The sequence below is a fragment of the Fonsecaea multimorphosa genome (genome assembly GCF_000836435.1).
Source record: "Fonsecaea multimorphosa CBS 102226 unplaced genomic scaffold supercont1.1, whole genome shotgun sequence".
NCBI lineage: Eukaryota > Fungi > Ascomycota > Eurotiomycetes > Chaetothyriales > Herpotrichiellaceae > Fonsecaea > Fonsecaea multimorphosa.
In genome coordinates, this window is record NW_015971635.1 from 750,103 (window position 1) to 765,468 (window position 15,366).

At 52.7% G+C, this 15,366-nt stretch overlaps 3 protein-coding genes across 3 annotated transcripts; 2 read left to right on the top strand and 1 right to left on the bottom strand.

Annotated features, from left to right (window-relative positions):
• Positions 1-1,101: 1,101 nt before the first annotated feature.
• On the top strand, positions 1,102-4,122 carry Z520_00292 (uncharacterized protein; the record flags this gene model as incomplete). Its single annotated transcript, XM_016770813.1, has 2 exons — positions 1,102-2,251; positions 2,300-4,122. 2 exons carry the CDS (start codon positions 1,102-1,104, stop codon positions 4,120-4,122), a joined length of 2,973 nt encoding a protein of 990 aa, XP_016637723.1.
• Positions 4,123-6,085: 1,963 nt separating this feature from the next.
• On the top strand, positions 6,086-9,245 carry Z520_00293 (uncharacterized protein; the record flags this gene model as incomplete). Its single annotated transcript, XM_016770814.1, has 5 exons — positions 6,086-6,267; positions 6,324-6,567; positions 6,728-6,842; positions 6,924-7,084; positions 7,161-9,245. The coding sequence occupies 5 exons, from the start codon at positions 6,086-6,088 to the stop codon at positions 9,243-9,245; spliced, it is 2,787 nt and encodes a 928-aa protein (XP_016637724.1).
• A 2,667-nt stretch (positions 9,246-11,912) lies between these two features.
• Positions 11,913-13,910, bottom strand: Z520_00294 (uncharacterized protein; the record flags this gene model as incomplete). The annotated part of the gene is made up of 1 exon (XM_016770815.1): positions 11,913-13,910. One exon carries the CDS (start codon positions 13,908-13,910, stop codon positions 11,913-11,915), a length of 1,998 nt encoding a protein of 665 aa, XP_016637725.1.
• Between the last annotated feature and the right edge of the window lie 1,456 nt (positions 13,911-15,366).

The window sequence follows — 15,366 nt, forward strand, 5'->3', positions numbered from 1 at the left end:
CTGTCGTGGATTTACTTACGGGGTCGTTTGTTGATCGTTCAAAGGCAGAAACCAACTGAATTATGGATGAAAAGTCTCGGCAGCTGCCTCAGCCAGTGGTGAAGTCGCTCCAGCAGTTGCTAGTTGAGTTTTATGATCAAAATGCCACGCCTTGGTTTGACCTCATCGTTTTCACGACTTGAAGGCCAACGTATCGGGGTAACGGGGTAGCCAGTTTGACGGCAGCAGACGAGGTATTTTGCGGCAGTCTGGTTCCTCAAGCTGTCTCGCTCTCTACCTGGTACACTTATACATCTGCCACATTCCCGAGACCGCTCTTGCAAACATCCCTTACTGGTTTTGTACGACTTGGATGTTGTTTTTCTTCTGTGTTAATGCATCAGCAGGAGTCCAAGAAATGCACGGGTCGTAAACTCGCCTTCCACCTGTCCATCTCGTCCTGCTTGCCCTTGTACTGTTTGAGGAGTTCTTCCAAGACCTGCTTGAGCCCATCTGAGTTGGTCTTAAGCGCGGGGAGAACATCGTTCACCGTTCTCTCAACAAGAACTCCGTTTATCAGTCGGAAGCATTTGCGATCTTGGGGGAGTGGCTGAAGCGTTTCCATCACAAGTCTGCACAGAAGCCACTGTCAGAGTCATGCACCTCTTGTCTAGAATATCACCGCACCACGACGAACTTGCAGTGATAAGATGGATATGACTGACTTGTGTTCCTCGATCTCTTGTTCAATTTCCCCTACCTTCTGCGCAAGCGTCTGAAGGGTATTCTTGTAGTTGGAATACTGCGATTGCAAGTCTGGTGCTCTCTTAGTAACAGCGCGCAGCATATCAGAATCCTAGGTACCTTGCTGTTTCCGCAGAGCTGCTTCCTGTCCTGACGCCATCCTGTCGGAATTGACAGAACATCAAAAAGTTGCATGGAGGGTTGCGGAGGCGGGGAATGCAAGTCGAGTGAGTGTGCGTGCGCAAGGCTCCCGCATAAACTCCGGCCAAACTTTTTCCTGCACCACAGAAGTTGCTTCACGTCTTGTTCACTTGTCTCCTGCCACTACTAGAGATCTCTAATCGATATTCAGATCCGACGCCTCCTTTCTCCCAAACAATGGAGCGCAATCACAGTCCCAAGAGGCGGAAACTCGCAGGAGGTTTCCATTCTGCGCAACCCGATCCGGGCGATGATCTGGGCCCGTCCCTCAAGCCTCAATCCGCATCTAAAGGTCGCTCACAAAGGCCGTCCGACAGAAACCAGAGGCTCTCGCCCCGTTCACGGCCACACCAACAGGAGTTTGATGGCCCGGAGCCTTTCTTCAACGATGAGGACACCGCAGCTATGGACCGCGACTGGTACACCGGAGACGAGTTTGGCCACACCTTCGGCGATGAGGCGCATAACCCTTTCGGTGGAGCGGATGCTACTTGGGCAGACAAGCAACGCGAGCAGGCGCTGTTGGACAAGAAATTGGGCAAGAGGATGACGGCCAAGGCGGCGCAGAAGCAAAAGGAGGTTGACGCTTGGGAAGCCAACCGCATGCTCACATCGGGAGTTGCGCAAAGGCGGGATCAATTTCAGGATTTTGATGACGACGATGCTGTCAGAGTACATCTATTGGTGCATGACCTCAGGCCTCCATTTTTGGACGGGAAGACCGTTTTCACAAAACAACTCGAACCGGTGCCAGCAGTGCGTGACCCTCAGAGTGACATGGCCGTCTTCAGTCGGAAGGGGAGCAAGGTCGTTCGAGAAAAGCGACAGCAAAAAGAGCGACAGAAACAGGCACAGGAAGCCACAAATATTGCAGGTACCGCTTTGGGCAATATAATGGGCGTGAGAGAAGATGAGGGGGACAGCGCTGCTGCGGCACCGGGCGAGGACAGCGGCAAGAGCAAATTTTCGACCCATCTCAAGAAGAGCACTGGGAGCTCTGCATTCAGCAAAAGCAAGACATTAAAGGAGCAAAGAGAATATCTGCCAGCGTTTGCTGTGAGAGAGGAGCTAATGCGTGTCATCCGAGACAACCAGGTCATCATCGTCGTTGGCCAAACAGGCTCGGGGAAAACGACACAACTGACTCAATTCCTCCACGAAGAGGGTTACGGTAATCATGGCTTGATAGGTTGTACACAACCTCGAAGAGTTGCTGCCATGAGTGTCGCGAAGCGGGTTAGTGAGGAGATGGAAGTCGAGTTGGGCGGGCTGGTGGGATATGCTATTCGTTTCGAGGACTGCACAAGCGACGAGACGGTGATCAAGTGTAAGTTCTGTCATGCCTTTGCTAAACGACACACTGACCGCAGTGCAGATATGACGGATGGCGTACTGCTTAGAGAATCCCTGACTCAACGAGATCTAGACAAATACTCATGCATCATTATGGACGAGGCTCACGAACGGGCTCTCAATACCGATGTCCTGATGGGTCTGATCAAAAAGGTTCTTGCACGACGCCGAGACTTGAAACTGATTGTTACATCTGCCACTATGAACTCGGAGCGGTTCTCTCGCTTCTATGGAGGAGCACCAGAATTCATCATCCCTGGCCGCACGTTCCCAGTTGACATTCAGTATTCACGCTCACCGTGTGAAGATTATGTGGACAGTGCCGTCAAGCAAGTTCTCGCCATTCATGTCTCCCAGGGCGCCGGAGACATTCTCGTCTTCATGACAGGTCAAGAGGACATCGAGGTAACTTGCGAGTTGATTGAAGAGAGACTCCGCCTGCTAGTGAATCCTCCGAAGCTCATGGTGCTGCCAATATATTCCCAAATGCCAGCGGATCTCCAGGCAAAGATTTTCGATCCTGCTCCGCCTGGTGTCCGTAAAGTCATTGTTGCCACCAACATCGCAGAGACCTCCCTGACAGTGGATGGGATCATGTACGTTGTCGACGCTGGGTACTCCAAGTTGAAAGTTTACAACCCCAAGATGGGAATGGACACGTTGCAGATCACCCCTATCTCGCAAGCCAATGCCTCTCAGCGAGCTGGACGCGCTGGCCGCACCGGACCTGGCAAAGCGTTTCATCTGTACACTGAGCAGGCGTTCAAGAACGAGTTGTACATTCAGACGATTCCTGAGATCCAAAGGACGAATCTGGCAAATACGGTGCTGCTTCTCAAATCACTTGGTGTCAAAGACTTGTTGGACTTTGATTTTATGGACCCTCCGCCGCAAGACACAATTACCACCTCACTCTTCGACCTCTGGGCCCTCGGGGCGTTGGACCACGTTGGCGACCTGACAACCATCGGCCGCACGATGACCGCCTTTCCGATGGATCCTTCGCTGGCGAAGATGCTTATCACATCCTCTACCGAATACGGCTGCAGTGAGGAGATGCTCACGATTGTAAGTATGCTATCTGTGCCGTCTGTGTTTTACAGACCGAAAGAGAGGCAAGAGGAGTCGGATGCGGCGAGAGAAAAGTTCTTCGTGCACGAGTCAGATCATCTAACGCTTTTGCACGTGTATACACAATGGAAAAGTAACGGATACAGTGACGGTTGGTGTGTTCGGCACTTCTTACATCCCAAAGCACTGCGTCGTGCAAAAGAGATTCGGGAGCAATTGCACGACATTATGGTTGGCCAGCAGAAAATGGAGCTCGTTTCGTGTGGGACAGACTGGGATATCATACGGAAGTGCATATGCTCCGGATACTATCACCAAGCTGCCCGCCGGCGAGGAGTGGGAGAGTACCTCAACCTACGCACCAGCGTCACTGTCCAACTCCATCCCACCTCGGCTCTTTACGGGCTTGGGGATCCGCCGGATTATGTCGTCTACCACGAACTGATCTTGACCAGCAAGGAGTACATGAGTTGTGTTACTGCGGTGGATCCACACTGGCTGGCAGACCTTGGTGGTGTCTTCTACAGCTTGAAGTCGAAGGAGTACAGCGCCAAGGATAAGAGGATCATTGAAAGTGAGTTCAACCGCAAGATGGAGATCGAGAGACAAATGGCCGAAGATCGGGCGAAAGAGGAGAGAAGGCGCCAGGCAGATGAAGAGAAAGAGCGCTTGTTGATCGGAAGGGCCAAAAGTGGCGGCACCGTGGTTAAGAAGATGGGCAGCAATGGAGTGGTCAAGAAACCGATAGTCCCAAGGAGGCGGATGGGATTTTGAGTGTCACGCGGTAGCAATATTGGTCGCAAGGTATACCGGCATTCTTCGCACTGGTATGAACAGGATATATTGACTCCTCTGTCACACCTGGCTTCTCAAATTGTCACCCTCTATCGCAGTCATATGTAGTTGAGCCGCAAGCCTCACAGCCTTGTAGTGTCTATCACGAGGCTGAGATGGTCCGTGCACGCTAGTGTATTATAGGAATAGCGCCTTCATGGCCAAGTCCTTTCCCCTTTTCACGTTCATCGCTGGTTCCAGTTCTGGTTGTGCACATACCTGTACCGAGTCGACCCCTGCAGCCATATATCCAGAACCGCGACTGCTACCCGCCTCGTATACGACGGAAGGATGCTGCCGGTGCTCCTGTCCAGATTGAAGCCAAGAGTGGTTGAGAAGGGCTTCGGGCTGGATAATATCTACAACGACACCCTTTCACCGTTTGTATCCAGTCCCCGATAGCAATTGTGCAGTAAAATATCAGTTCGACAAGGTCAACTCCGTGTCGTGAAGACATAGGCGCTAGCTCGCGATTGTGCTGGCTTGGGGCAGAGCCGTACACTTCGGTGTCGCCCAACAAAGTGAACGAAACAGCAGTGTGTTGGCGCCCTTAGCAAGGTAAGTCTTTGATCACGCAGCAAGAGAGCCGACATGGAGGGACTCTTCCTTCACCATGTCGACACTGCTTTGGCTCTTTCTCTCTATCACCGACTATACAACCTCAACAATCACTAACAACTATGTCCCCAGGCGACAAAAAGAAACGATCCCTTGAGGACAAGGCTCCAGACCCCCTTTGTAAGTCGTCCCGCGGGCCAAATAATCATTCGTCGGCCTTCGCGCCGCCGGCGCTGGGTTTTGCAACCGGCAAGATGATTTTGATCTGACGGGAAAGCCCTCGGACAAGGAGAGAGTGACAAGCTGACGAGTGACAGCATCTCCGTATAATCGCGGTGCCGTCAGAGAGGATAGTTGCCTTCCACATACATCTCCCTCTCCACCTTCTTCGTCCACATCGACAAGTACCCCATCTTATAACCAGACTCGAACCGGACAGTCTCCTTTCTTTGCAGGTTCCCGAAGAGAACACCGCCCCGGTGGACCTCCGCATCGTCCTGCACGTCTCACTGGTCGAAATCCTTCACCTAGAAATAAATATTGCCCAGCAACACCTGAGTCTGCAGTCGCAACTTCAACAGGAGCCTTAGCCTTATCTTCACCCTTTCTAGGTGAAACAAAGGACAGTGAGAACGCCGTATCGCCATCCAGTTTCTCGCTACACGCTTCACCAACACCACTCAACGAGAAGGACTCCAGTCTTCCACTCTCTCGCGCGCCAAGACGAGTACTCCGACCGGACAACTGGTGGCAGAAGCACAGCAAGCAATCGCCAAGTGACGCTGGGCCTGCCAGACCTCCCCATCTTCCCGCCAAGTCTCCACTCCGACTTAGTGAAGATCTTGAAAAGCCTCCTGCTCTTCCTCAAAAATCACCTCTTCGACCACCAGGGCTTCCACTCCCACGTGAGCCTGCTGGCACCGCCCAAACCTCTGAGTTTGAGCATCCAGAAGATAGAGCACTCTGGGAGGAGCTATCTCCGCCTCCGCTTTGTGTTCGAAAGGCCAGACCACCAGCAACTCCAGCACAAACTGTCCCAGAAGATCGGCGACGAAAGCCAGCCGCTCCCGCGGATTGCCAAGGGGCTCTTGAATCTCCAGAGTCAGAGTACACACCACTCACCCGTGAATTTGTTCTCCGACGTCTCCTTTCAGAGGAGTCATTCAACGAAGCGACAAAGCACCGCCCGGCAACACGAGACGAGGAGGAATTAGAAGCTGAAGTTATCGCACACCGTAAAAAGACCCTTGAAATCCTTGAGTCTTCTCCGGAAGCGGACGAGTCTGAGCGGTTGAAGAGAACAAAAACTTTCGAACAACGTCGCCGAGCAGGTGCAACTTTCACAATGGATAGTCTTCATCCTGACTCAGCTGCAGCCATGACAGCTCACCGTCGTGAGGCGGTTCGTCTTGCCCGGGAACAACAGCGAGCAGTTGAGGAGAAGTGCAAAAGATCCAAGCAGCTTGAGCCTGACTATGCTTTTGATGAGTTGATCGGTAAAGGTAGCTTTGGTAGAGTGTACAAAGGGTGAGTCATTCTGAGGTTTCCGGCCTTCGGCTTTCCTCTCCTGACTCGTATCATAGACGTCAACTTTCCACTTCCAAGGTTGTTGCTATCAAAGTCCTTGACGTCGATGAAGCGGATTTTCATGCCTTTGGCGATCATAAGGACGAACAGATCCGAGACTTCAACCGAGAAATCAGGATCCTGCGGCAAGCTCAAGAGAGTGGAGCAGAAAACCTCAACCAAATGATCGAAGCTTTGCCCGTGCATAGTCAACTGTGGCTGGTTTGTGAATACTGCCCTGGCGGCAGTGTCAAGACCCTGGTAAGTTTTGTTAATTGTGTACATCGTGGTCACTGAGTTTGCAGCAACCTGTTGCTAGCCCAAGACATTGAGCTTGGCTGTCATTGTATTCTGGTTGCCATGCCCCTTGGGAGTCTGGATATCTGAAATCTGCAGTGTTGACTGATTTTTGACACTGTAGATGCGAGCTACCAACGACAGACTTTCTGAAAAGTACATCATAATTGTCGCACGGGAATTAGCAAAGGCTCTGAAAGGTCTTCATGAAGCAGGCATCATGCACAGGGATGTTAAAGGTACGTTTTCTGACTTCCTTCATTTCCCCTAGCCCCTTGTTGGCACCCGAACCGAAGATTGACTTTTTGTCTTTCCTCCAGCTGCCAATGTTCTCATCCACCAAGAAGGTCGCCTTGAACTGTGTGACTTCGGGGTTGCCACAATCCTTGATACGCAAACAGACAAGCGAAAGACATTCATAGGAACTCTGCACTGGATGCCACCGGAGCTGTGGACGGAAAATCCAGAGTATTCAGATGAGGTAAGTTATATTCGAGTAGTGATGGTCATTTCGGAGAGCTACATGTACTGCACGTCAAGGCTAACAAAATTATTAGGTCGACGTGTGGGAATACGGCTGCACAATCTACGAATGTGCAATGGGACGGCCGCCGAACAGCGATCTACGCGAACGTCAACAACTCAAGATGAGGATGAGACGCCTGAAGCAGGCAATCTCTCTCCCAGAAAATGAGACTTTCAGTGACGGTCTACGCTCACTCGTCTCGTATTCACTTACTCCTGATGCTACTACGCGACCATCGATGAAGGATGTTTTACAACACGATTTCCTGCGAGACACGGAAGAAACGCACCCAACACACATGCTCACCGAGCTCGTTCAAACGTATTATGCATGGCTGTTCAGTGGCGGCCAGAGAATCTCTCTGTTCATGCCCGGTGGCGCAGCGGCTGCTTCTACCCAGGATCCCGACGCCGACATTGACTCTGACGACGAATGGAACTTTAGCATGACTCAAGATTTCGAAAAACGCGTCTCTGCAATCTTGGAGATACCCGATTTCTCGAATTTATCTCCCAATGAAATCATGACCGGAGAAGAAACACCCAAAGGCTTGACCAGACCCAGCGGTCTTTCACCCCCAAAGGAGATGACAGCAGCTCAAAAGGCCAACTTTGAAGCCCGCGTCAAACGAGGAGCAGACCTCTCCAACCTTTTTGACCAGAACAAGCCTGCATACGAATACAAGACCAAGACCGATTTCATTCCGATCCCGGAACAACGTCGAATATCCGACTTACCATTTCGAGCAATGGCAGAAGACCGGCCCAGCTCTATCGCATCCAACGTCATTGATCTCGGAGACTTTGATGAAGCCGACTACGCAGTCGCAGCTGCCCCAAGAACTGACGACAAAATCCAGACCGCTTACGCTGCGACGCCCATGAAAGAAGAGACCATCAGACTTGCGGATGCATCTACACTTCGAGAGAAGCGGGCCAATTCTAAAGGCCCCCGAGATCCCAATACCCAATCTCTTACCGCCAGAAGAGCCTCATCCGCAGAGGTTGTTGCACCGCCAAGCACGTCCGCGCATGACTTTGCGATGTCTCAAGAGGAATGGACTGTTAAGAACAGAACAAAAGCCCCTGAGCTGCAAGAGCCGGCTGAAATCACATCTTCCCGACCCGGTCACGCGACAATGGACTGGTCCTTTGCAAGCGCGATGTCCGAGGCTGCAATGACCATCCCACAAATCAACGTCCCATCCGAAGAAGATTCAACTGGCAGTCATGATATCCCAGGCCCACCAGAAGAGGGGGTCGAGGTAGGAGGTAATCTTGACCAAAAAACCAAGAAACACAACACAATGGACTGGTCTTTCTCTTCCGCCATGGCTGAAGCAAAAGTTGCCGACGACTATGAAGAGCAAGAAATCGTGGAATCGTCTCCTCCATCCGCCACTTTTACATCCCAGAAGCCTGCCACCGCGTCTAGACCGACACCTACTCGTCCAGCCCCGTTAGCTCGCCAAATGACCATGCCGGTCACGATCGGCGACTTTGTACAAGCTGAAGAACAGGAGATCCCTCGACCCTCGACGGCACTATCTGAAGCGTACAGTGACGTTTCAGCCTCGTCCACGGACGTGGATCCCTTCGGCCTTGAGCGCGACGATGACGATGGAGATCATCCGGGGCCTGCAACGATGGATGAAGACGTCAACATGGGTGGGTTTTACTCGGGGAGAGGAAGGACGATGCTCTCCGGGTATTCCTCGGCAACAACCACGCCATTGACGGCATCCGGCCCGCGTCCGGCTCCTTATGCTTTGGGACGACCGGCGCGTATTGGCGAAGACGGCTTTCCTGGCCCAAGCCACTCCCACCCAGCAGCAACCAACATGCACCGGGCCTCGAATTCTTCTGTCACGTCGAATGTAACGGCGATTCCGGCGGGTGGTGTGCACGGCCCCCTCGTCGCCTTCGTCCCGCCTGCATCTCCTCCCAGCACGGCTGCGATGTCCGCCAACGCCTCGAATGAGGAGGTTGAGGTGGAGTTGATGCGCCTGCTGGAGGGGATGCAGGGGACGTTGAACGCGGCGAGGGAGGTCGTGGGTGGGCTTGAGAGGAGGAGAGCGAGGGGGGAGGAGGAAGAATGGGTGTCTGAGGAGGAATAAGGGACAGGGCGGCCGAAGCTGGGGAGAGTGGACGACGCGGTGATAACGACAGTCTAAATAAGATAATCAAACGTTTTGCTCTCGGCATCCTGTGCATCGGCTTTCAAGTGCCATCAATGTTCGGTCCAGTGGATGCCTAGAGCCATCTAACGGGCAAGGCATGGACGTAGCGTATGATATAAGGCGGCGGTGGGCGGGCATGACAGGCCCAGTCTCGCGATCAGATAAGGACGACGGTGTCCCGCATTGCAGAGCCTACATGAATTCGTCCCCTCTGTTAGGCTCTTGGCTGGGGCGGGCGCGCGAGGTGAAGCGAGGTGAAGCGAGGTAAGGCGAGGTAAGGCGAGGCTGGGCGGAGCGGAGCGGAGTTGAGAAAAAACTAGTATGTCGTACTTCCCCCGGTACTATTGGTTAGTGGCTTGGTATGTTACCAGATAGGGAACCTTCGACTTCCCAAACCCGTCTCGAGAGAAACGAGGTCCTTGGAGTGTCAAGTGGGCATGGGGGGTCAGAAGTGTGTGTGTGTGTGTGTGTGTGTGACCGGACTAGCGAGTGAGTGAGTGATCTGGGGGTGGTGGTAGATTGAGTCGATGAGTACATATTGTAAGAGGAAGAGAAAGAGAAAGAGAATAACTTTTGACACTACCTACGGAGCTTTCTTTCCCGTCCGGTGTCCGAGGGTGAAAGGGGGAAATGGATATGACGAAACAGATGGCCGTAGGCGTGGTTAGTTAGTTACCTAGGTATGAAAATGAACACAGCAGAGAAAGAAGGAAAAAAATGATGACGATGAGGACTTGGAGGGGGATGGAATGGACACTTGTACGTATGTACCCAGAGATATCACAGGATGGCAGGGAGAAAGATCAAGATCAAGATGATGGAGATAGGTAAGTGAGCGATGCGGGACTGGGAACCCGACCCTCCCTAGCTCGCATAGGTAAGGTAAGGTAAGGTAGATTATGGAGAACGTGGACATAATTATCAAGGATGGATTGATTCCCTTGTCCAGAAAGGGTCAACGGTAGGTAGGTACGAAGACTTGAACGAAGGAGAGAGGGGGAAGGGGGAAGGAATGGGATCCTTGGTGTCTTCTACATTGCCTGATGAGGTATGAAAGCCGAGTTGCGAGTCAACCTTTTCGTCGGTATATATTGCTTCATTTCATACCTAAGTAGGTACCTACCTACATTGTACTCGAATAGTTCTGGTATGTAATGTATACCTAGAATTGTAGTCGGTACCGGTACGACGATCTAGTGGAGATACTGATGCATAAGGGTGGTTAGGAGGAAGGGGGAATCTATCTCGACTTCGCCTTCATGCTTTGAACCTGACTTGGGTATGTATCTTCATCTTCATCTTCACCTTCAGTCTTTCAACCATCCGTGACGCCATACGGAGCCTGAGGCCCCAACCCCTTCCCGATCCAGCGCTTTACCATCTTCCTTTCACCCCCCTTCGGACCGATTTCCCGGTCTCTCCTTCCTGAGGATACTGTTTCATACTATTATCTCGTTGGCTTTCTTCTTCCGTCATGATCTTCACTACCCTCCCCCCTTGGTCGCTTCTTCCTATTCCGCATCTGGCAAACCACCACTAGCTGCTTTCCTCCTCAATACAAAGTACCTACGGTACAATGGGGCCCACTGGGCGATGGGCTCTTGCCATGATGGCCCACTAGTCGTTCGTCCTCCTCGCTTCTTCTAACCCGCAAGGAAATCTATCGGAGGTGGGGAGCATGATCGCCTTTCTGCTGCTTTCTTCTCTCGCAGCGAGTCCGTGGCGTGGTTGTTCCGTCACAAGCCCCCATCGAGTTTAGTTTCAAAAGAGAAATGCATGCCCGATCCTGTCGGCGATGCCTACTCTGAGGTGCTTTCTGGCGAGCAACCCTGCAGGGAGAGTTGTCTCGATAGGTAATAATAGGAACTGTGGGAAAAGGACGAGTTGGGGGATCGTGGTCCGTGGTGTCTCCCCCCATCAGTTCTCGCGCTGGCCTCTCTGTGCTCTGTTCTGCTGCAGGTGAGGCCAGGTGGCGTCCCTCCACCAAGGACTGTATGTAGGATGAAATCCCCCGCGCTTTGCTTTTGCACTCTTGTTCATAACTCGATTCATCTGGCATACAATCCACGCACAACGGCTGCAGGAGAAGGGAGCATTGCGCGTCTGATAACAGGCCGAACTTGGCTCTTTGCTTGTCCAACGAGCCATGCACGGTGAATTTATTTGGTAGAAGCTGTAACACTTTCGTGGCGTACCATATTCAATCTCCGATCTTCACATTCACGATCATATACTGTATTTTTCATCTTTTGTATTATCAGTACCCGTTGTAGCAGTACCAGTGTATATATAGTTCTCAGGCGTTGAGCCGTGGTATCAATCGAAAGAAACAAAGAGAATGGTGGTCACAAAAATTACGAGCAGGGTTGGTTGGTGGGTGGTCGGGTTGGGCCAGGGGGGTATCTCTCACAATCAAAGCAACACGCATGCATATTGTCCATAGGATCCAGGCTTGCCTTGATTAACATCCACAGCACACAGCAGCAGCAACAACAACACACAATGTCTATCCTGCTTTTGTCACATTCTCTGCTTGGTCACAGATTTCACCTCGTCCCCCTTGTACTAGCCTCCCATTTCCGTATATCCGAAACACAAAGGCACTTAGATACCATTCTCGCCGTTCAATCCCCGATCCTCAGGAATCTTCTCGTTCTCCATGCCCTGAAGGTTGGGTGACTTCGTGGAACGCTTGAAGTACGACGAGACATCGGAGTGGAAGTCTTCATCATCAGCCATGGCCAGATCGTCATGCTCCTTCTCTTCGGCTCTAGCTTGCATGCGGGCTTCCCACTCGCCACGCATCTCCTCGATGCGCTGCTTGAAGTCGAGTTCCGGATCATACGGCTTGCTCACGCCACGGAAGCGCTCCCACAAGGACAGATGCTTGGGATGGATGGCAATTCCATGGTAGTCGTTCTCGCGGCCAGCGCGGATGTACGCCCAGCGGCGTTCTTGTTCCTTGAGATCGAGGCCGGTGGTATCTGGCATGAAAAGAACGTTGAGGAAGACACCGGCAAGACCGAACCACGGGACAATCCAGAATCTGGTCTGGGTCGACCAGTAGCTGTAGCCAACAGCGGCGGTCAAAGCGCCCAATTTGCCGACAGCAGCGGATAAACCGTGGGCGGTGGCACGGACGGCGACAGGGTAGACCTCGGCGGCCGCCAGGAAGGTGACGCAGTTGGGGCCGAATTGCTGGAAGAACGAGGACAAGAAGTACATGGTCTGGAACTCCTTGATGTGGTTGGGAGAAGTGTAGTATTTGAGCTGGGTACCGGGGATGATGAAGAAGATGAAATCCATCAAGAAACCGATGGATTGCATGTGCTTGCGACCGTAGAGCTTGTTGTCGACCAAGAAACTGGCCAGGTAATAACCGCAGAGCGACACACCCACGTTGATCAGGTTGTACAACCAGCCGGGCATGATGGATGTGGAGTGAGGCGAGATGACGTCAATGAATTCGCTCTGGAAGAGCTTGTTGCCGTAGAAAAAAATATCGTTCATGTACCAGGTACCAGCGGTGGCGATGACACGGCCACCGAAGTAGTAGAAGGTCAATTTGAGCGATTCGACGTCGTAGCCGGTGACGGAGTTCTTCTTCTTGGCGAGTCTCAATTGCCTGTTGGCGCCGGCCTTGACCTTGAAGGTACGGAAGTAGATGAGCCAGGCGGTACCAACTGCGGGGATGGCAAAAGAGACACGGTAGGTGTACTGGGCAGCGACCTTGGAGTACGGGGCGTTACCGCTACCGTGGTGGAAGACCAAGAGCAGGATAATGAGGATGACCTGGTTGAAGAATTGACCCCAACCTTGCATCAAGAAGGCGCTGACGACTTTGCGACCTCTGTGCAGGCGATCCTCACGGGTCGACACTTTGCCGGAGCCGACAGCGTTCTCCATACCCGAGGTGGCAGTCATGGGATATTCACCACCGACACCAATACCGTAGAAGAACAGAGACCAGGCGTAGCAGATAACCCATCCGTTCTGGGTGACACCCCAGGAGCAGACCAGCATGATGAGACCGATGAACATGATGGTGGCATCCTGGATCAGACCCCAGCGACGGCCGATCCAGTCACCAATGATGCCGACAAGGATTTGACCGCAAATGATACCGCAGATTTCGAGGTAGTTGATGGCGTTGATCCAGGTCTTGCTGCAGATCTTGTTGGATTTCCAGCAGTCCTTGAAGGCGGCTTGGAAGAGAGGCGTGACGTTGCCAATGGAGAAGAGCACGTAACCTTCGAGACCAAGACCGGCACCGGGGAGAACCATGTTGCGGAAGTAGAAGCCAACAGGGGCCAGAGGGTCGTTCTTGAAGACTTGCCAGAAGGCAGCCAACTCCCTCTTGGTCTCTTGTCGGTTGACCTTGGAGACGAACTTGACTCGCTTCATGATGGGAAGGTCAGCCCAGTAGATTCCGTTCTCGTCGTACAAGTCATCGGGCTTCAGGAGGTATCGGAAGACGTCCTTCTCGTTCGAGGTCATGTCGATATGAGGGTCCTCAAAAGGAGCGTGGGTGCCCGAGACATCGGGTCCATGAGGAGGGTTGGGCCCGTATCTCGTGACCTCGTCCTCTCCGTTGCCAGCCATGGTGTATCAATCACTGGGATGTATACCAAGGATATAATACAGTGACCGCTGGCTGTTGAAAGTGAAGATGTTGTTGAACAGTGTGAGGTTGGCAAAGGGGAAAGCAAAGTTAAAGAAGGGTACCCGCGGTTTTATGGGAAACAGAAGGGCGCCAGAAGCTTGTGTCGAAAAGCGGAGAGGCGACCGAAAAATAAGGAACGATCTTGACGACAGCCAAGGCAGCTCGGCGATTGGCCAAAGCTTGAGAGTGGACGGACATGGGCTAAGCAACAAGCCCAAAGCCCCAGGTCGAGGTGGTAAAAGGCTTGTCGCACGGAACTGACGGATGCCTCGCAGGGGCCGGGTGGTCCAATCGACACGCCTCGAAAGAGACTGTAGGGGAGCTGGCAACGGGCGAAGGATACCAAAAGTAGGCGTGAGAGAGCCACGAGCCGCACTTCGCTCGATTCATTCGTCCACAAGCGACCACCTGGGTACACGATGGGCGTGCAGCGTGCCGACGTTATTGGTATCGGCGCAGGCAAGGGTCATCGATGAGATTAGGAGGGGGGGCGAGTGCTGCAGGCGGATGATATGACTTGTTGGGTTTGGACCGGCCTGCACGATAAGAGGGCGAGAGGGCGAGAGGGCTAGAGGGCTAGACGAAGGCTACCGTGGGAGGGTCGTAGGGTCGTAGGTGGAGCGATGGGTCGGATGGAGCATGCTCATCAGCAAGCAAACAGTGGATGGACCATTGCCGACAAGGGTCATCATAAGCGGGACATGGTGGACATGGTGGACATAGTGGACATGGGACGAGGAGGAGCGAAGAAGGAATCACTCTACGAGGTGCTACTGGAGCAATACTGTCGACTGATCGTTGTCTCGGGCGTCTCGAGATTGACGGGGGCGCAGTCTGCACACTGCACAGAGCACTGTGCTCAAGGCGAAAGACCGCAGGCACGAGGCACGAGGGCACGAGGCACACGCAGGCTGAGAAAGAAAAAGAAACCAAAATTATTAACATTGAGAATGCCTAGGGCGCTACTATTCGGCAAGTCAAAATCCATGACGGAGATAAAGACTTTGCGCTTGACACGCGACAAAAGTTTGTGCTCACAGCTCCATTTGCCAAGGAGCTGTTTTTGTATGTCATGGACCTTCAGCAAACCATGTCCTTCCTACTCGGTCACTTCTGCCAACACGAAAATGCATATGCCAATGCTTGGGTTTTCATCATGGTTCTTCCTACCAAACGTCACTTCTATCGCCCCCGAGGTCTACAGTGGCTGTCATGATATCAACTGAGCTCGGAACACGCATGCGATGGGTACATAGATCGGTGATTGTAGACGATAGCTCGGTGGAGGTGAGGTTGATCTGAGCGTGAACGCCTTGGCCACCGCCCGCACTACTCGGCCGCTTGCATCAACATGCGGCTACAGTTACTGGGATGAGGATACGACCCTCTGGGGCG